This window comes from Ips typographus, linkage group LG12, assembly GCF_016097725.1.
Source record: "Ips typographus isolate SLU linkage group LG12, UJ_Ityp_2.0, whole genome shotgun sequence".
NCBI classification, from domain to species: Eukaryota; Metazoa; Arthropoda; class Insecta; order Coleoptera; family Curculionidae; genus Ips; species Ips typographus.
Window position 1 is genome coordinate 927,438 of NC_138433.1, and position 20,418 is coordinate 947,855.

At 38.1% G+C, this 20,418-nt stretch overlaps 2 protein-coding genes across 4 annotated transcripts in view; one reads left to right on the forward strand and one right to left on the reverse strand.

Annotated features, from left to right (window-relative positions):
- Positions 1–17,068, reverse strand: Hen1 (Hen1 methyltransferase). 3 transcript variants are annotated; one of them, XM_081990954.1, is made up of 10 exons: positions 16,412–17,068; positions 16,173–16,355; positions 15,495–16,118; positions 13,539–14,284; positions 12,678–12,877; positions 837–1,005; positions 660–785; positions 357–592; positions 224–305; positions 1–168 (listed from the first exon to the last, which is right to left on the reverse strand). In XM_081990954.1, exons 1-10 carry the CDS (start codon positions 16,858–16,860, stop codon positions 95–97), a joined length of 2,889 nt encoding a protein of 962 aa, XP_081847080.1. In that variant the 5' UTR covers positions 16,861–17,068; the 3' UTR covers positions 1–94. The 3 variants fall into 3 exon arrangements, with proteins under 3 accessions (XP_081847080.1, XP_081847079.1, XP_081847077.1); XM_081990953.1 differs by having other exon boundaries at positions 224–302; positions 357–607; XM_081990951.1 differs by having other exon boundaries at positions 357–607.
- Positions 17,065–20,418, forward strand: part of LOC145736511 (uncharacterized) — a 7,739-nt gene continuing 4,385 nt past the window's right edge. Inside the window, exons 1-5 of the mRNA XM_081990958.1 lie at positions 17,065–17,231; positions 17,764–17,968; positions 18,885–19,196; positions 19,249–19,409; positions 19,462–19,666. Coding sequence (XP_081847084.1) covers positions 17,820–17,968; positions 18,885–19,196; positions 19,249–19,409; positions 19,462–19,666 — 827 coding nt within the window. The 5' untranslated portion in view covers positions 17,065–17,231; positions 17,764–17,819. The remainder of the gene's footprint in view (positions 17,232–17,763; positions 17,969–18,884; positions 19,197–19,248; positions 19,410–19,461; positions 19,667–20,418) is intronic.

The following is a 20,418-nucleotide window of genomic DNA, read 5'->3' on the forward strand; positions in this document are numbered from 1 at the left end:
TTCAAATATTGAAAAAACTGTAATTATTATTAACAAAAAAATAACTAAAGCCTAGACTACAACTCATCACAATATTTCAGATCCATTGAGAGTGTTAAAAGTGTTCTTCATTGATCGATCCTTCTGATTCCAACACTTCAGATTCACTGGCAGAATTGCTGTCTCTTTCTGCGCAAATTTTATTATAAAAATTATGTATAATAATACTTCCCCACTATACTACCAGGTTCTGTAGACTGATTCGCCGACGTTTGAGATATAGAACCAGTTTTGCTACTTTTACTGTCCTTGCACGTGTCTTCCTGCTTTAAATTACTATTCCAAGTGATTTCAGGTGAATTTTCCAGTTTACTCACCTCTAGTTGGCTGGTGGACTGTATTTGATCCTGGGCGGCTCTGATGACGTCGTCAACCAAAATGGCGCCGTTACTAGCCACCGAACCATCATCAAGAGATTCTTCCGGCAAACTGCTCATGTCCACCATATCGGAGGGACCTGGTTCCGCGTCCGCGTAATCCAGCGTATTGTTCGACGATGACGTGTCCTCGCTGCTGCTCTCATTGTCCGCCTCGTCCGCTTCCACCGCCACCACTGACGGATGCACGCCTGCAACGTTGCCAGTTTCAACCACTCGATCGGAGATTCAAGTAAAACGCACCTAAACCGTCGCCTTGACAATAAAAGTGCGGTTCGTCGTGTCCGCTGTTGGGTTCCGTAGCTACTTGGGTGCCTAAAATTTGCAGTAACCAATCGGGGAAACTGTTCCTGTTTGTTTGGATTGACGCTAAAACCCCAATTAACATTAACCAGGCGACTGAAAGACGGTAAAACTAACCGGTCGTCGCAATTGGCTGAATTCCAATCAATACCACATTGGCATCGGCTATTACGTCACTCGAGTCAGTTTGAGTCGGAATGTCGACGTCATCGAGTAGGTCCGGCACGGAATCCTCGTCGTAGAGCACTTCCCTGCTTGCTTTGGCTATCGAACTGTCGTCTTCTTGCTTTGCACCAAAAATACGTTTAACCACTTTTTTTTTCAGAAAACATGTGATTTTATGGTAAAGGAACTTTAAGGCCCTCTAGCGGCCAAACGGTGTAATCAATCAACTCATGGTGACATATTTTTAGAAAGCTTGAAGTCGGCTCTATCTTTTGTTTTCTATGACATTTTGACGTGACTTGTCAAATAAGGGAGTAATTTAGGATCAAAGCAGCGGGTGTCACAAATGATGTGATTTTATGATGACGAAACTTTAACGCCCTCTAGCGGCCAAACGGTGTATTCAATCAACTCATGTGAGGATATTTTTGGAAAGCTTGAAGTCTGCTCTATCTTTTGTTTTCTATGACATTTTGACGTAACTTGTCAAATAAGGGAGTAATCTACGGTCAAAGCAACAGGTGTCAAAAAATATGTGATTTTATAATGAAGAAACTTTGACGCCCTCTAGCGGTCAAACGGTGTAATCAATCAACTCATGTGAGGATATTTTTGGAAAGCTTGAAGTCTGCTCTATCTTTTGGTTTCTATGACATTTTGACGTAACTTGTCAAATAAAGGAGTAATTTAAGGTCAAAGCAGCGGGTGTCACAAAATATGTAATTTTAAGGAACTTTGACGTCCTCTAGCGGCCAAACGGTGTAATCAATCAACTCATGCGAGGATATTTTTAGAAAGCTTGAAGTCTGCTCTATCTTTTGTTTTCTATGACATTTTGACGTAACTTGTCAAATAAGGGAGTAATTTACGGTCAAAGCCGCGAGTGTCAAAAAATATGTGATTTTATAATGAAGAAACTTTGACGTCCTCTAGCGGCCAAACGGTGTAATCAACCGACTCATGTGAGGATATTTTTGAAAAGCTTGAAGTCTGTTCTATCTTTTGTTTTCTATGACATTTTGACGTAACTTGTCAAATAAGGGAGTAATTTAAGGTTAAAGCAGCGGGTGTCACAAAATATGTAATTTTAAGGAACTTTGACGTCCTCTAGCGGCCAAACGGTGTAATCAATCAACTCATGTGAAGATATTTTTGGAAAGCTTGAAGTCTGTTCTATCTTTTGTTTTCTATGACATTTTGACGTAACTTGTCAAATAAGGGAGTAATTTAAGGTTAAAGCAGCGGGTGTCACAAAATATGTAATTTTAAGGAACTTTGACGCCCTCTAGCGGCCAGACGGTGTAATCAACCGACTCATGTGAGGATATTTTTGAAAAGCTTGAAGTCTGTTCTATCTTTTGTTTTCTATGACATTTTGACGTAACTTGTCAAATAAAGGAGTAATTTAAGGTCAAAGCAGCGGGTGTCACAAAATATGTAATTTTAAGGAATTTTGACGTCCTCTAGCGGCCAAACGGTGTAATCAATCAACTCATGTGAAGATATTTTTGGAAAGCTTGAAGTCTGCTCTATCTTTTGTTTTCTATGACATTTTGACGTAACTTGTCAAATAAGGGAGTAATCTACGATCAAAGCAACAGGTGTCAAAAAATATGTGATTTTATAATGAAGAAACTTTGACACCCTCTAGCGGCCAAACGGTGTAATCAATCAACTCATGCGAGGATATTTTTAGGAAGCTTGAAGTCTGCTCTATCTTTTGTTTTCTATGACATTTTGACGTAACTTGTCAAATAAGGGAGTAATTTACGGTCAAAGCCGCGAGTGTCAAAAAATATGTGATTTTATAATGAAGAAACTTTGACGTCCTCTAGCGGCCAAACGGTGTAATCAACCGACTCATGTGAGGATATTTTTGAAAAGCTTGAAGTCTGTTCTATCTTTTGTTTTCTATGACATTTTGACGTAACTTGTCAAATAAGGGAGTAATTTAAGGTTAAAGCAGCGGGTGTCACAAAATATGTAATTTTAAGGAACTTTGACGCCCTCTAGCGGCCAGACGGTATGATCAATCAATTCATGTGAGGATATTTTTGGAAAGCTTGAAGTCTGCTCTATCTTTTGTTTTCTATGACATTTTGACGTAACTTGTCAAATAATGGAGTAATTTAAGGTTAAAGCAGCGGGTGTCACAAAATATGTAATTTTAAGGAACTTTGACGCCCTCTAGCGGCCAGACGGTATGATCAATCAACTCATGTGAGGATATTTTTAGGAAGCTTGAAGTCTGCTCTATCTTTTGTTTTCTATGACATTTTGACGTAACTTGTCAAATAAGGGAGTAATTTAAGGTTAAAGCAGCGGGTGTCACAAAATATGTAATTTTAAGGAACTTTGACGCCCTCTAGCGGCCAGACGGTATGATCAATCAACTCATGTGAGGACATTTTTGAAAAGCTTGAAGTCTGTTCTATCTTTTGTTTTCTATGACATTTTGACGTAACTTGTCAAATAAGGGAGTAATTTAAGGTTAAAGCAGCGGGTGTCACAAAATATGTAATTTTAAGGAACTTTGACGCCCTCTAGCGGCCAGACGGTATGATCAATCAATTCATGTGAGGATATTTTTGGAAAGCTTGAAGTCTGCTCTATCTTTTGTTTTCTATGACATTTTGACGTAACTTGTCAAATAAGGGAGTAATTTAAGGTTAAAGCAGCGGGTGTCACAAAATATGTAATTTTAAGGAACTTTGACGCCCTCTAGCGGCCAGACGGTATGATCAATCAACTCATGCGAGGATATTTTTAGAAAGCTTGAAGTCTGCTCTATCTTTTGTTTTCTATGACATTTTGACGTAACTTGTCAAATAAGGGAGTAATTTACGGTCAAAGCCGCGAGTGTCAAAAAATATGTGATTTTATAATGAAGAAACTTTGACGTCCTCTAGCGGCCAAACGGTGTAATCAATCAACTCATGTGAGGACATTTTTGGAAAGCTTGAAGTCTGCTCTATCTTTTGTTTTCTATGACATTTTGACGTAACTTGTCAAATAAGGGAGTAATTTAAGGTTAAAGCAGCGGGTGTCACAAAATATGTAATTTTAAGGAACTTTGACGCCCTCTAGCGGCCAGACGGTATGATCAATCAATTCATGTGAGGATATTTTTGGAAAGCTTGAAGTCTGCTCTATCTTTTGTTTTCTATGACATTTTGACGTAACTTGTCAAATAAGGGAGTAATTTAAGGTTAAAGCAGCGGGTGTCACAAAATATGTAATTTTAAGGAACTTTGACGCCCTCTAGCGGCCAGACGGTATGATCAATCAACTCATGCGAGGATATTTTTAGAAAGCTTGAAGTCTGCTCTATCTTTTGTTTTCTATGACATTTTGACGTAACTTGTCAAATAAGGGAGTAATTTACGGTCAAAGCCGCGAGTGTCAAAAAATATGTGATTTTATAATGAAGAAACTTTGACGTCCTCTAGCGGCCAAACGGTGTAATCAATCAACTCATGTGAGACATTTTTGGAAAGCTTGAAGTCTGCTCTATCTTTTGTTTTCTATGACATTTTGACGTAACTTGTCAAATAAGGGAGTAATTTAAGGTTAAAGCAGCGGGTGTCACAAAATATGTAATTTTAAGGAACTTTGACGCCCTCTAGCGGCCAGACGGTATGATCAATCAACTCATGTGAGCATATTTTTAGGAAGCTTGAAGTCTGCTCTATCTTTTGTTTTCTATGACATTTTGACGTAACTTGTCAAATAAGGGAGTAATTTAAGGTTAAAGCAGCGGGTGTCACAAAATATGTAATTTTAAGGAACTTTGACGCCCTCTAGCGGCCAGACGGTATGATCAATCAATTCATGTGAGGATATTTTTGGAAAGCTTGAAGTCTGCTCTATCTTTTGTTTTCTATGACATTTTGACGTAACTTGTCAAATAAGGGAGTAATTTAAGGTTAAAGCAGCGGGTGTCACAAAATATGTAATTTTAAGGAACTTTGACGCCCTCTAGCGGCCAGACGGTATGATCAATCAATTCATGTGAGGATATTTTTGGAAAGCTTGAAGTCTGCTCTATCTTTTGTTTTCTATGACATTTTGACGTAACTTGTCAAATAAGGGAGTAATCTACGATCAAAGCAACAGGTGTCAAAAAATATGTGATTTTATAATGAAGAAACTTTGACACCCTCTAGCGGCCAAACGGTGTAATCAATCAACTCATGCGAGGATATTTTTAGAAAGCTTGAAGTCTGCTCTATCTTTTGTTTTCTATGACATTTTGACGTAACTTGTCAAATAAGGGAGTAATTTACGGTCAAAGCCGCGAGTGTCAAAAAATATGTGATTTTATAATGAAGAAACTTTGACGTCCTCTAGCGGCCAAACGGTGTAATCAACCGACTCATGTGAGGACATTTTTGGAAAGCTTGAAGTCTGCTCTATCTTTTGTTTTCTATGACATTTTGACGTAACTTGTCAAATAAGGGAGTAATTTAAGGTTAAAGCAGCGGGTGTCACAAAATATGTAATTTTAAGGAACTTTGACGCCCTCTAGCGGCCAGACGGTATGATCAATCAACTCATGTGAGGATATTTTTGGAAAGCTTGAAGTCTGCTCTATCTTTTGTTTTCTATGACATTTTGACGTAACTTGTCAAATAAGGGAGTAATTTAAGGTTAAAGCAGCGGGTGTCACAAAATATGTAATTTTAAGGAACTCTGACGCCCTCTAGCGGCCAGACGGTATGATCAATCAACTCATGTGAGGATATTTTTAGGAAGCTTGAAGTCTGCTCTATCTTTTGTTTTCTATGACATTTTGACGTAACTTGTCAAATAAGGGAGTAATCTACGATCAAAGCAACAGGTGTCAAAAAATATGTGATTTTATAATGAAGAAACTTTGACACCCTCTAGCGGCCAAACGGTGTAATCAATCAACTCATGCGAGGATATTTTTAGAAAGCTTGAAGTCTGCTCTATCTTTTGTTTTCTATGACATTTTGACGTAACTTGTCAAATAAGGGAGTAATTTACGGTCAAAGCCGCGAGTGTCAAAAAATATGTGATTTTATAATGAAGAAACTTTGACACCCTCTAGCGGCCAAACGGTGTAATCAATCAACTCATGTGAGGACATTTTTGGAAAGCTTGAAGTCTGCTCTATCTTTTGTTTTCTATGACATTTTGACGTAACTTGTCAAATAAGGGAGTAATTTAAGGTTAAAGCAGCGGGTGTCACAAAATATGTAATTTTAAGGAACTTTGACGCCCTCTAGCGGCCAGACGGTATGATCAATCAACTCATGTGAGGACATTTTTGAAAAGCTTGAAGTCTGCTCTATCTTTTGTTTTCTATGACATTTTGACGTAACTTGTCAAATAAGGGAGTAATTTAAGGTTAAAGCAGCGGGTGTCACAAAATATGTAATTTTAAGGAACGTTGACGCCCTCTAGCGGCCAAACAGCGTAATCAATCAACTCATGTGAGGATATTTTTAGGAAGCTTGAAGTCTGCTCTATCTTTTGTTTTCTATGACATTTTGACGTAACTTGTCAAATAAGGGAGTAATTTACGGTCAAAGCCGCGAGTGTCAAAAAATATGTGATTTTATAATGAAGAAACTTTGACACCCTCTAGCGGCCAAACGGTGTAATCAATCAACTCATGTGAGGACATTTTTGGAAAGCTTGAAGTCTGCTCTATCTTTTGTTTTCTATGACATTTTGACGTAACTTGTCAAATAAGGGAGTAATTTAAGGTTAAAGCAGCGGGTGTCACAAAATATGTAATTTTAAGGAACTTTGACGCCCTCTAGCGGCCAGACGGTATGATCAATCAACTCATGTGAGGACATTTTTGGAAAGCTTGAAGTCTGCTCTATCTTTTGTTTTCTATGACATTTTGACGTAACTTGTCAAATAAGGGAGTAATTTAAGGTTAAAGCAGCGGGTGTCACAAAATATGTAATTTTAAGGAACTTTGACGCCCTCTAGCGGCCAGACGGTATGATCAATCAACTCATGTGAGGACATTTTTGAAAAGCTTGAAGTCTGCTCTATCTTTTGTTTTCTATGACATTTTGACGTAACTTGTCAAATAAGGGAGTAATTTAAGGTTAAAGCAGCGGGTGTCACAAAATATGTAATTTTAAGGAACTTTGACGCCCTCTAGCGGCCAGACGGTATGATCAATCAATTCATGTGAGGATATTTTTGGAAAGCTTGAAGTCTGCTCTATCTTTTGTTTTCTATGACATTTTGACGTAACTTGTCAAATAAGGGAGTAATTTAAAGTCAAAGCAGCGGGTGTCACAAAATATGTAATTTTAAGGAACGTTGACGCCCTCTAGCGGCCAAACAGCGTAATCAATCAACTCATGTGAGGATATTTTTAGGAAGCTTGAAGTCTGCTCTATCTTTTGTTTTCTATGACATTTTGACGTAACTTGTCAAATAAGGGAGTAATTTACGGTCAAAGCCACGAGTGTCAAAAAATATGTGATTTTATAATGAAGAAACTTTGACGTCCTCTAGCGGCCAAACGGTGTAATCAACCGACTCATGTGAGGATATTTTTGAAAAGCTTGAAGTCTGTTCTATCTTTTGTTTTCTATGACATTTTGACGTAACTTGTCAAATAAGGGAGTAATTTAAGGTTAAAGCAGCGGGTGTCACAAAATATGTAATTTTAAGGAACTTTGACGCCCTCTAGCGGCCAGACGGTATGATCAATCAACTCATGTGAGGATATTTTTAGGAAGCTTGAAGTCTGCTCTATCTTTTGTTTTCTATGACATTTTGACGTAACTTGTCAAATAAGGGAGTAATTTACGGTCAAAGCCGCGAGTGTCAAAAAATATGTGATTTTATAATGAAGAAACTTTGACGTCCTCTAGCGGCCAAACGGTGTAATCAATCAACTCATGTGAGGACATTTTTGGAAAGCTTGAAGTCTGCTCTATCTTTTGTTTTCTATGACATTTTGACGTAACTTGTCAAATAAGGGAGTAATTTAAAGTCAAAGCAGCGGGTGTCACAAAATATGTAATTTTAAGGAACGTTGACGCCCTCTAGCGGCCAAACAGTGTAATCAATCAACTCATGTGAGGATATTTTTAGGAAGCTTGAAGTCTGCTCTATCTTTTGTTTTCTATGACATTTTGACGTAACTTGTCAAATAAGGGAGTAATTTACGGTCAAAGCCGCGAGTGTCAAAAAATATGTGATTTTATAATGAAGAAACTTTGACGTCCTCTAGCGGCCAAACGGTGTAATCAATCAACTCATGTGAGGACATTTTTGGAAAGCTTGAAGTCTGCTCTATCTTTTGTTTTCTATGACATTTTGACGTAACTTGTCAAATAAGGGAGTAATTTAAGGTTAAAGCAGCGGGTGTCACAAAATATGTAATTTTAAGGAACTTTGACGCCCTCTAGCGGCCAGACGGTATGATCAATCAACTCATGTGAGCATATTTTTAGGAAGCTTGAAGTCTGCTCTATCTTTTGTTTTCTATGACATTTTGACGTAACTTGTCAAATAAGGGAGTAATTTAAGGTTAAAGCAGCGGGTGTCACAAAATATGTAATTTTAAGGAACTTTGACGCCCTCTAGCGGCCAGACGGTATGATCAATCAATTCATGTGAGGATATTTTTGGAAAGCTTGAAGTCTGCTCTATCTTTTGTTTTCTATGACAGTTTGACGTAACTTGTCAAATAATGGAGTAATTTAAGGTTAAAGCAGCGGGTGTCACAAAATATGTAATTTTAAGGAACTTTGACGCCCTCTAGCGGCCAGACGGTATGATCAATCAACTCATGTGAGGATATTTTTAGGAAGCTTGAAGTCTGCTCTATCTTTTGTTTTCTATGACATTTTGACGTAACTTGTCAAATAAGGGAGTAATTTAAAGTCAAAGCAGCGGGTGTCACAAAATATGTAATTTTAAGGAACGTTGACGCCCTCTAGCGGCCAAACAGTGTAATCAATCAACTCATGTGAGGATATTTTTAGGAAGCTTGAAGTCTGCTCTATCTTTTGTTTTCTATGACATTTTGACGTAACTTGTCAAATAAGGGAGTAATTTACGGTCAAAGCCGCGAGTGTCAAAAAATATGTAATTTTAAGGAACGTTGACGCCCTCTAGCGGCCAAACAGTGTAATCAATCAACTCATGTGAGGATATTTTTGAAAAGCTTGAAGTCTGTTCTATCTTTTGTTTTCTATGACATTTTGACGTAACTTGTCAAATAAGGGAGTAATTTAAGGTTAAAGCAGCGGGTGTCACAAAATATGTAATTTTAAGGAACTTTGACGCCCTCTAGCGGCCAGACGGTATGATCAATCAACTCATGCGAGGATATTTTTAGAAAGCTTGAAGTCTGCTCTATCTTTTGTTTTCTATGACATTTTGACGTAACTTGTCAAATAAGGGAGTAATTTAAAGTCAAAGCAGCGGGTGTCACAAAATATGTAATTTTAAGGAACGTTGACGGCCTCTAGCGGCCAAACAGTGTAATCAATCAACTCATGTGAGGATATTTTTAGGAAGCTTGAAGTCTGCTCTATCTTTTGTTTTCTATGACATTTTGACGTAACTTGTCAAATAAGGGAGTAATTTACGGTCAAAGCCGCGAGTGTCAAAAAATATGTGATTTTATAATGAAGAAACTTTGACACCCTCTAGCGGCCAGACGGTATGATCAATCAACTCATGCGAGGATATTTTTAGAAAGCTTGAAGTCTGCTCTATCTTTTGTTTTCTATGACATTTTGACGTAACTTGTCAAATAAGGGAGTAATTTAAGGTTAAAGCAGCGGGTGTCACAAAATATGTAATTTTAAGGAACTTTGACGCCCTCTAGCGGCCAGACGGTATGATCAATCAACTCATGTGAGGACATTTTTGAAAAGCTTGAAGTCTGTTCTATCTTTTGTTTTCTATGACATTTTGACGTAACTTGTCAAATAAGGGAGTAATTTAAGGTTAAAGCAGCGGGTGTCACAAAATATGTAATTTTAAGGAACGTTGACGGCCTCTAGCGGCCAAACAGTGTAATCAATCAACTCATGTGAGGACATTTTTGGAAAGCTTGAAGTCTGCTCTATCTTTTGTTTTCTATGACATTTTGACGTAACTTGTCAAATAAGGGAGTAATTTAAGGTTAAAGCAGCGGGTGTCACAAAATATGTAATTTTAAGGAACTTTGACGCCCTCTAGCGGCCAGACGGTATGATCAATCAACTCATGTGAGGACATTTTTGAAAAGCTTGAAGTCTGTTCTATCTTTTGTTTTCTATGACATTTTGACGTAACTTGTCAAATAAGGGAGTAATTTAAGGTTAAAGCAGCGGGTGTCACAAAATATGTAATTTTAAGGAACTTTGACGCCCTCTAGCGGCCAGACGGTATGATCAATCAACTCATGCGAGGATATTTTTAGAAAGCTTGAAGTCTGCTCTATCTTTTGTTTTCTATGACATTTTGACGTAACTTGTCAAATAAGGGAGTAATTTAAAGTCAAAGCAGCGGGTGTCACAAAATATGTAATTTTAAGGAACGTTGACGGCCTCTAGCGGCCAAACAGTGTAATCAATCAACTCATGTGAGGATATTTTTAGGAAGCTTGAAGTCTGCTCTATCTTTTGTTTTCTATGACATTTTGACGTAACTTGTCAAATAAGGGAGTAATTTACGGTCAAAGCCGCGAGTGTCAAAAAATATGTGATTTTATAATGAAGAAACTTTGACACCCTCTAGCGGCCAAACGGTGTAATCAATCAACTCATGTGAGGACATTTTTGGAAAGCTTGAAGTCTGCTCTATCTTTTGTTTTCTATGACATTTTGACGTAACTTGTCAAATAAGGGAGTAATTTAAGGTTAAAGCAGCGGGTGTCACAAAATATGTAATTTTAAGGAACTTTGACGCCCTCTAGCGGCCAGACGGTATGATCAATCAACTCATGTGAGGATATTTTTGGAAAGCTTGAAGTCTGCTCTATCTTTTGTTTTCTATGACATTTTGACGTAACTTGTCAAATAATGGAGTAATTTAAGGTTAAAGCAGCGGGTGTCACAAAATATGTAATTTTAAGGAACTTTGACGCCCTCTAGCGGCCAGACGGTATGATCAATCAACTCATGTGAGGATATTTTTAGGAAGCTTGAAGTCTGCTCTATCTTTTGTTTTCTATGACATTTTGACGTAACTTGTCAAATAAGGGAGTAATCTACGATCAAAGCAACAGGTGTCAAAAAATATGTGATTTTATAATGAAGAAACTTTGACACCCTCTAGCGGCCAAACGGTGTAATCAATCAACTCATGCGAGGATATTTTTAGAAAGCTTGAAGTCTGCTCTATCTTTTGTTTTCTATGACATTTTGACGTAACTTGTCAAATAAGGGAGTAATTTACGGTCAAAGCCGCGAGTGTCAAAAAATATGTGATTTTATAATGAAGAAACTTTGACACCCTCTAGCGGCCAAACGGTGTAATCAATCAACTCATGTGAGGACATTTTTGGAAAGCTTGAAGTCTGCTCTATCTTTTGTTTTCTATGACATTTTGACGTAACTTGTCAAATAAGGGAGTAATTTAAGGTTAAAGCAGCGGGTGTCACAAAATATGTAATTTTAAGGAACTTTGACGCCCTCTAGCGGCCAGACGGTATGATCAATCAACTCATGTGAGGATATTTTTGGAAAGCTTGAAGTCTGCTCTATCTTTTGTTTTCTATGACATTTTGACGTAACTTGTCAAATAATGGAGTAATTTAAGGTTAAAGCAGCGGGTGTCACAAAATATGTAATTTTAAGGAACTTTGACGCCCTCTAGCGGCCAGACGGTATGATCAATCAACTCATGTGAGGATATTTTTAGGAAGCTTGAAGTCTGCTCTATCTTTTGTTTTCTATGACATTTTGACGTAACTTGTCAAATAAGGGAGTAATCTACGATCAAAGCAACAGGTGTCAAAAAATATGTGATTTTATAATGAAGAAACTTTGACACCCTCTAGCGGCCAAACGGTGTAATCAATCAACTCATGCGAGGATATTTTTAGAAAGCTTGAAGTCTGCTCTATCTTTTGTTTTCTATGACATTTTGACGTAACTTGTCAAATAAGGGAGTAATTTACGGTCAAAGCCGCGAGTGTCAAAAAATATGTGATTTTATAATGAAGAAACTTTGACACCCTCTAGCGGCCAAACGGTGTAATCAATCAACTCATGTGAGGACATTTTTGGAAAGCTTGAAGTCTGCTCTATCTTTTGTTTTCTATGACATTTTGACGTAACTTGTCAAATAAGGGAGTAATTTAAGGTTAAAGCAGCGGGTGTCACAAAATATGTAATTTTAAGGAACTTTGACGCCCTCTAGCGGCCAGACGGTATGATCAATCAACTCATGTGAGGATATTTTTGGAAAGCTTGAAGTCTGCTCTATCTTTTGTTTTCTATGACATTTTGACGTAACTTGTCAAATAAGGGAGTAATTTAAGGTTAAAGCAGCGGGTGTCACAAAATATGTAATTTTAAGGAACTTTGACGCCCTCTAGCGGCCAGACGGTATGATCAATCAACTCATGTGAGGATATTTTTGGAAAGCTTGAAGTCTGCTCTATCTTTTGTTTTCTATGACATTTTGACGTAACTTGTCAAATAATGGAGTAATTTACGGTCAAAGCAGCGAGTGTCAAAAAATATGTGATTTTATAATGAAGAAACTTTGTCGCCCTCTAGCGGCCAAACGGTATAATTTCTTGCTTTGAACCAAAAAAAATTAATCACGTGACTTGAATAAACTTACCTCCAACTGATCAGGCTCGTTTTGCTCTTCGACCACCTCAATTACAGGCAAGTCAAGTTGCTCTTGCTCCTCTCGTCCATTATTATTCTCAATGGCGGCCACGTTGTCCATCGGCAACTCTTCCAAATTGTCATTGAGCAAATCAATACCCTCGTCCACGTCTTCCTGCTCCCGAACCTCGTTTTCAGGCAAATTGTTACCTGAAACATATAATTTTTTTTTTAAGTCACTCTTAAGGGAAATATTGAGCCCCAAAGAACTGCCTTCCAATTAACGTTTTTGGCCGTAACTTTTGAAACACTTTGTATATTGTAATCATTATTGGGTTTAATGTTTTATCGAATAAGACCTTCTATTTGACATGAAAACCAGGTATCTCGTCTTCGAAAGGCAGGAACTAACTGGACCTAAGACACAGTTTGCTTAAACTTTGACAGCTGTCATTATTTTCAGCTGCAAACGCCATTAATGGATACTCTTGACATTTTTATCGAAAAATTGTACTCTTCCTTTATTTCGATAAAATGAACGGTTTTCGAGATAAATCGATTTGTCATTGAACTGCTTAAACCACAATGTTATTAAAAATATTCGTTGGACTATTTACTTTTTTTGCTCAACTTTAATTTTCCAAATTACAAATGACCACGTCTAAAATCCAACTGCTCTTTTCTATAATACAAGTGACTAATCTGAAATACAAATTGCAATTTCGAAAATCAAAATTATTATTCTAAAATTGAAAGTACCTTTTCTGAAATACAAGTGATATTTTTTAAATCCATCTTATGGTTGCTAAAATTCATCTGACGCTTTCTAAACTACATGTGTAAATGGTGTAGACAGAGACACGAAACCAACCTTCATTATCCCTGTTGTTGTTAGCCAAATCGCCATTTTCCACCAACTCAATGGGTGGTACGATTGCTGGCTCTATAAGAGGAGCATCAACCGCATCCTCCACGAAATTGATCAGTTCCGGTGAATCAGCTGGATCTAGTTCAACCTTATTCAGACTGTTCTGCACTATGCAATTAGTCAAACTCTTGACGTCATCCAGTGGACTGTCCTTTCTAGCTTTTCTGTGATGTTTCTTCCATCCGCTTGAGGTGCCCGCAACCGGACAATCCTTAAGGGGACTCCTAAGCGGTTTCAAAAATGTTTTCGTAACGTTCACGTTACGGAATCTGTCCAGTTCGTTCACTCGATTCAAATCGAGCACTTTGGGACGATTGTTGCTGTTTTCCGGTTTCTTTAAGTGTAGTTTGTTGTCCTCGCTACGCACTTTCGGCGTGGGGACTACGTCCTCGAATAAATCCACCTCGGAGGGTTCTTGGGGTAGAGATCTGGCGATTTCAAGGGGCGAGGGGGACTTTAAATAACCCGAATCCACTAAAGGATCTGGTTCTGCAGTGCCGGACGTTTCTGCTTCCTCCAGCTGGATACTTTCCACCGGAGGGCAGTTTTCCCACTCAATGTCCGTTACCTCAGAACTGCTCGTGATTTCCTCCATTTCCTGCGCCATCGTGATCACGCACTGTTCAAGCTGGTCGGTTTCTGGGATTAAACATTGCTCCACCCGGTAACCGTTTTTGCTCAACAGATGTCTGGGGAAAAATGATGAGAATGAGACGGTTTGAAATGGTGAAATATGACTGAGAATTTAGTTTGAGAGAAAGACACAAACTGACATGTGTCATTGGAGGTTAATGGGGGGAAGTTCAAACCTTATTTGTGTAAAATTCACCACAAATTCAGTTTGTAGCTCTAGCGGCCAAACGGTGCCATCAATCAGATCATGTGGGGATATTTTTGGAAAGCTTGAAATCTCCTCTATCTTTTGTTTTCTATGACATTTTGTCGTATCTTGTCAAGTAAGAGAGTAATTTAGGGTGAAAGCAACGTGTGTCAAAAAATATGTGATTTTATGGTGAAAGAATTTTAACGCCCTCTCGCGGCCAAACGGTGTAATCAATCAACTCATGTGGGGTTATTTTTGGAAAGCTTGAAGTCTGCTCTATCTTTTGTTTTCTATGACATTTTGACGTAACTTGTCAAATAAGGGAGTAATTTACGGTCAAAGCAGCGAGTGTCAAAAAATATGTGATTTTATAATGAAGAAATTTTGACGCCCTCTAGCGGCCAAACGGTGTAATCAATCAACTCATGTGGGACAGTATATTTTTGGACAGCTTGAAATCTGCTCTATCTTTTGTTTTCTGTGACGTTTTGACGTAACTTGTCAAATAAGGGAGTAATTTAGGGTCAAAGCAACGCGTGTCTAAAATTATGTGATTTTATGGTAAAGACACCCTCTAGCGGCCAAACGGTGTGACGTAACTTGTCAAATAAGAGAGTAAAGCCAATTTTTGCCAACTCCCTAGTTTTTCTATTAAAAAAAAAAATAATAAAAATCTGTGTCCCATCCAGTCATACTATGCTAGTTCATTGACTTGGATCTGGTAGCAGAAGCAGTTGAAAGTGGACCTAACCTCACTTTTAGACCAAATGTCACTCAGTTTTAATAGATTTCAAACAAATTCGGTTTTTTTACTGAAAAACCACAAAAATTACTTAAAAAAGTGTTATTTCATGGTTCAGAGTGTGCACAAGACCAGTATACACGCTACAACAGCAATTAAAACAAAAAGCCAGGACAAACAAAAAATACTTGAATGTAAGTTAACCATATCCGTGTTTTTGAGGCTGTTTGCGTTTAAATTAGCCAACAACGCAAATATCAAGTCACGTGGGGATATTTTTGGAAAGCTTAAAATCACTGCCTTTTTCTGACAAACTACCAAACACAAAACTTACCCAACTTCATCAACTGACATCTCCACATCGCCATAAATCAGATCGCTAACAGGAATTTCGCACTGTTGCCTTTCTTCCACATAAAATCGGCTATTAAGCGTACTGAACGTTCTGACGCGATACTTTAAAGTATCCACCAAATGATCCTCATCCAATCCACTATCGATTTCGTGTAAATAATGAACTGAACGAATCGCTTTATAGAAAATATTGTGGGACTTATTGACCTCGGCACCGTCCAAAGAAGAACCGGTGCTCCAAAAATCCAGTTTGTAATCGCTTTGGCTCTTTTTAAGACACATTTTCATTGGTCTGTAAGCCGCTTGAGATATGTTATGACTCAGATAAGTGCACACTCCCACACTGACATCTGGAAGACACAGAGAGCACAAACAAGTGCACTGCAACTTACTTTCTACAGTTTGTCCCTTACAGGGACTAGATAAATCACATTGGCAAGACTTTACGCATTCACCGGATTTGTAGGAGTCATCCAGCAGGTCTTTACGTATAAACAGGGCTCCCTGGGAACAACAGCCCAAGTGTACAAAACGTTCAGGACCCTCTCCAATTCCCAGAAACTCTACTGTGTAGTCTGGGAAGCGTTTTGTTAAGTTTGTTCCCCTGTTTTGGTGCTCTATCAGTACAACTGCAAGTTAACACAAACTACCAACTTACCAATCCTTAAATTGCTCAGAACTCCACTCAAACTTGTGATCAGGATGCCTGAAACCTTCCACACGATCAAATGCTTTGTTAAAGTCTGCATTTGGTGTTGTAAAGATAACCAACTTGGGTTTGATAAAAAAGAAAACATTATAAGGGAAAGCATCTAGTGTATCCGGATAGAGATGCTCTATCCTGAATATTACAACAAATCAGTCTTTCACCAACCCGGTTAACTAAGCCAAACTTACAATTCTATGGCAGTAACTACATCAGTCTTTCTTAAGCGATAATCAGGATCTATAATACTGCCTCTGTAGACTGACACTGTCAATGGAGTGTGACGCCTCCTCACGCAGTCTACCGGCAAAGGTTCTATCCGAAACAGATTTTCAGCCAAAACATACTCGTCAATATCAACAAATACAATTTCCTCAATATTCAACCCTTTCAAGTACATAAACAAACCAAATTCGCCACAACCAAAATCGACCAGTTTGTTCAGTTGGGTTCTCCACTGTTCGCGCACCAGTAGCTGAGAAACGGTGCCGAATCGCTGACGAAACAAAGGGGGATCAAATTTGAACTGGTTCTCTAAAGTGCGCTCATTTTCATAAACAACACTAGCCGATTTCAAACGTTTCCTGTTGCGCAAAATTTGAAAGATTATAATGCCGATAAAATGAACCGTAACTATCATATTGTAATTTTATAGGAAAACTAGACAAAAAAATGTAAAAAATAATGATTTTTTGTTTTGTTTACCAATTTGAGGTTATGATGATGATAATTCGGGGGACTGTCAAATGTCAGTTACGCTTGTCTAGCGAGATAAAAAAGGATACACACTGATGTCAATATTCACATGAATGACAGTGACGTTTCTTAAATTGTAAAGGCGCCATGTTTGTTTTCACCACCACAGTGGTGGAATGGCCGTAGAATTGAAGTTCCAGTGAAGTGGGCAGTTATCGTATTCATTCAGTGAATTTGTGGTTTTTAACTGGTGATTTCAAGCAACAGAGCGCATTTGGATGGCGTAGATTACGTGCAGTCGAGTTTTCCAGTCAGGTAAGATGCCATATTGTGGCCCCAAACATTTGGGGGGCGACTATTTATAAACTGGAACAAATTTGGACAATAATAATTGACTTTAAAGAGCCCACGGGCGTTTTAACTGTCCCAACCAAAAAAAGTTTTAGAGGTCAAACAAGTTTGTTGTAAATTCTGGTTAGTAGTATACAAATAACAACAAAAATAAGGGTAATTTGCTAATAACTGTTCAGCCCTGAGGTGTGAAATGAAATTTAACTTGTGTTGACAAAGTCAACCTTTCCAACTTTAAATGCCTCTCTGGTGGTAAGGTATTAATATACAGGAAGGACTGTTAAATATGCAGGAAATGATAATTTAAACTTCCTTCCAGTTGTCACAAAAATTTATCAGCACTGGAGAGGATATTTCAAATTTCATTGGCAGTAATTCAATTTGAAAGATTTTCGGGCAATGTTCCAAGTGTAATTAAAACTATAATTACAGATCCACATCACAGACTGTAAACTGTGTGATGGAAATGTTTATGCATTCCTAAATTAATTTACAGAGCTTCCATTGCCCAGCTTCCTCCAAGTACTGACATGCCCTGAAGCGTTGCTTGCAATGACCTCTTTCATGTCCAAGAAGAAGAAATACAAGTTCCAAGTGGAAATATGCCTGGAGGAGTTGATGGAGGTGCCGTTCGTGTCTGCCGTGCTCTTTGCCAAGCTACGACTCCTGGACGGTGGCAGTTTTCAGGATCACAGCAGCAGGTCAGTGATTGTGCAATTGTTACTATTGGCTTGACAAATTACTGTTTAGACAAGGTGACCACCATGTAATTTGGTGTTTCACTCTGGTGTAACAAAAACAAGCCTTAAATCCCTGGCCATATGTTTAAAGTCTTATGTTCTCAATGGCCCAGATGTTTTTATAAAGCCTGTGAATGACAAGGTCTGTGTAAACACAAAAAAACATTATTTGCCTTGTCATTACCCAGTATTACTGTAATTTATGACAGTCTTATCAGTTTAGGGGGGTTTTGGCTATTTTATAATGCAGGTGAAAGTCCTCTCAAGCTTCCTGTCTGTTAGCACGTGCAGTCCCTAAGCCACTTCCGGCTTGCTGTCCTAACGTAATAAATTCAGTCTTTGTCGCCTTGCAGTGTAAAAAATAAAAAACCATTCAGTATCCTTTGACAAAACCGTCCCGGTAGTTTTCAATAGAATGCGGCACGTTATCAGTAAAACCGGCTTTAATAACAACTTTTAATTATGCATTCAGTAAACAACTGATGAGAAAACACGCACTGGATACGTGTTATTGATAAGCCAACCCTTTTAATTTGTAGTTAATTAAATCAACAATAAAAAAAAAATTAAAACTGTAAATTTAATGCATTTTTGTAGGGTTGGAAAATCCTAGGTTAGTCACAAGACGTTAATCAGTTTTTCTTATAAAGCGGTCATGTGATTAACTGTCGCGTTCGTTTCGGTTGACACATCTCACATTGCCATCTTTGTCTCGCCCACTAATTGCCTTTTGGTTGTCTCTTTTTACCACTTTCAACTGACAGCATTTCTAATTCTAACCTAAGATTTTTGTTGTTTTGACGTTTTCGAATTTTTTGTTGTTAAGTAGTGATTTTAAGTGTTTGGCAAGCTTTTAACAGTATTGGATATGTTATAGGCAAGAAGTGAGAGATCATAAAGTGCAATGGGACGCAAAATTCGCTTTCCCCTGCAAAATGATGGCGAACGCAACGACGGGCGTGATGGAAAAATGTATTTTGAGAATTTCGATCCGGAAGGAGTGCAAAGGCGGGCGCAGTTTCACCAAATTGGGTTTTGCCGACTTGAATCTGGCAGAGTACGCGGGCGCCGGGCTTATTCACAAAAAAGCGTTGCTGGAAGGATACGACGCGCGACACAGACAGGACAACAGCATGCTAAAGTTCCGGATCCAGCTCAACATGATCTCCGGGGACATTTTGTTCAAAGCGTACGTGTAAAGTACCGTGCAAAACGTATATTGATGATTTTTTGTGGTGCAGGCCATCCCCATCTTTGAAACACAAACAGATCCCCATCATGGAGGACGCGGCGACCGATCAAAGATCGGACGAATATTCGAGCGGTTCATTGGCTGGTTCGATTAACAGCGGCAGTTCAGGTTTTGGGAGTTTACCGAAGAAACGAACGCCACTGCCTAATGGTAAATTGTGGCATTATTTCACCCTTATTAAGGCTTAATTGAAATAACACAGATCTAGTGAAGAGTCATCAAGACGCTGAGGTTACTGAGGAGCATCCGGCTAGTGACAGTGCTCAGACGTCATTGGGGGTGGTACAGGAAATGGGGCACAGTCGAAACTCGTCCAACACCAGCCAAATGTCCAAGGCTTCCGGTTATAGCAGTATTTCGCATAGCAGGCAAAGTAGTAGTGGGGATTCCACTGCCGGACATATCAGGTAAATACGTGTTGTAATAAGTTGGTTGGGAAAGTTGAATTTTACACGATTTTCAATCCAACCAATGGAAATTTTCTTATGACTTTAGTAAATGTCACTAACCGAGTACCACAAGTATGTGTCCCACTATTTTATTAATTTTTTTTTTGTACAGGGTAAGTCAAATTTGACCCTCACTTATCTCAGAAACCATAAGAGTTTAAATTGGGGCAAAATTTAAAGCTCAACCAAATCCGGTTTTAAAAATTTCCGAGTGCTTCCGAATTTATCCGAAAAAAAACTGAAAATTAGATTTTTTTGTTTTTATTTATTTCTAACCTTATTTGAAGAGATATCACAAAACCGAAAAAAACATTTTTGTGTCAACTTTTTATCAGCTATACGATGACGGTTTCATATTTCCCTCCCGACGTTTCGTCTGTCAGCAGTCATCGTCAACTTACGGACGCCATATTGGATTTTTACACGACCAAATACAGCATTTTATTGTTAATTATAAAAAATTGACTGAAAATGCTAAAAACTCAGTCAGAAACTTGGATATTGACTGCTAATGTTGAAAACAAAGTAAAAAACTTGAAAACTGGCTGAAAATGTTGAAAATAACGTTAAAACATGAAAATTGGCTAGAAAGGTTGAAAAAACAGTTAAAAACTTAAAAATTGGTCAAAAATGTTGAAAACAAAGTCAAAAACATGATAATTACCTGGAAATTATGAAAACACAGTCAGAAAATTGAAAATTGACTGAAA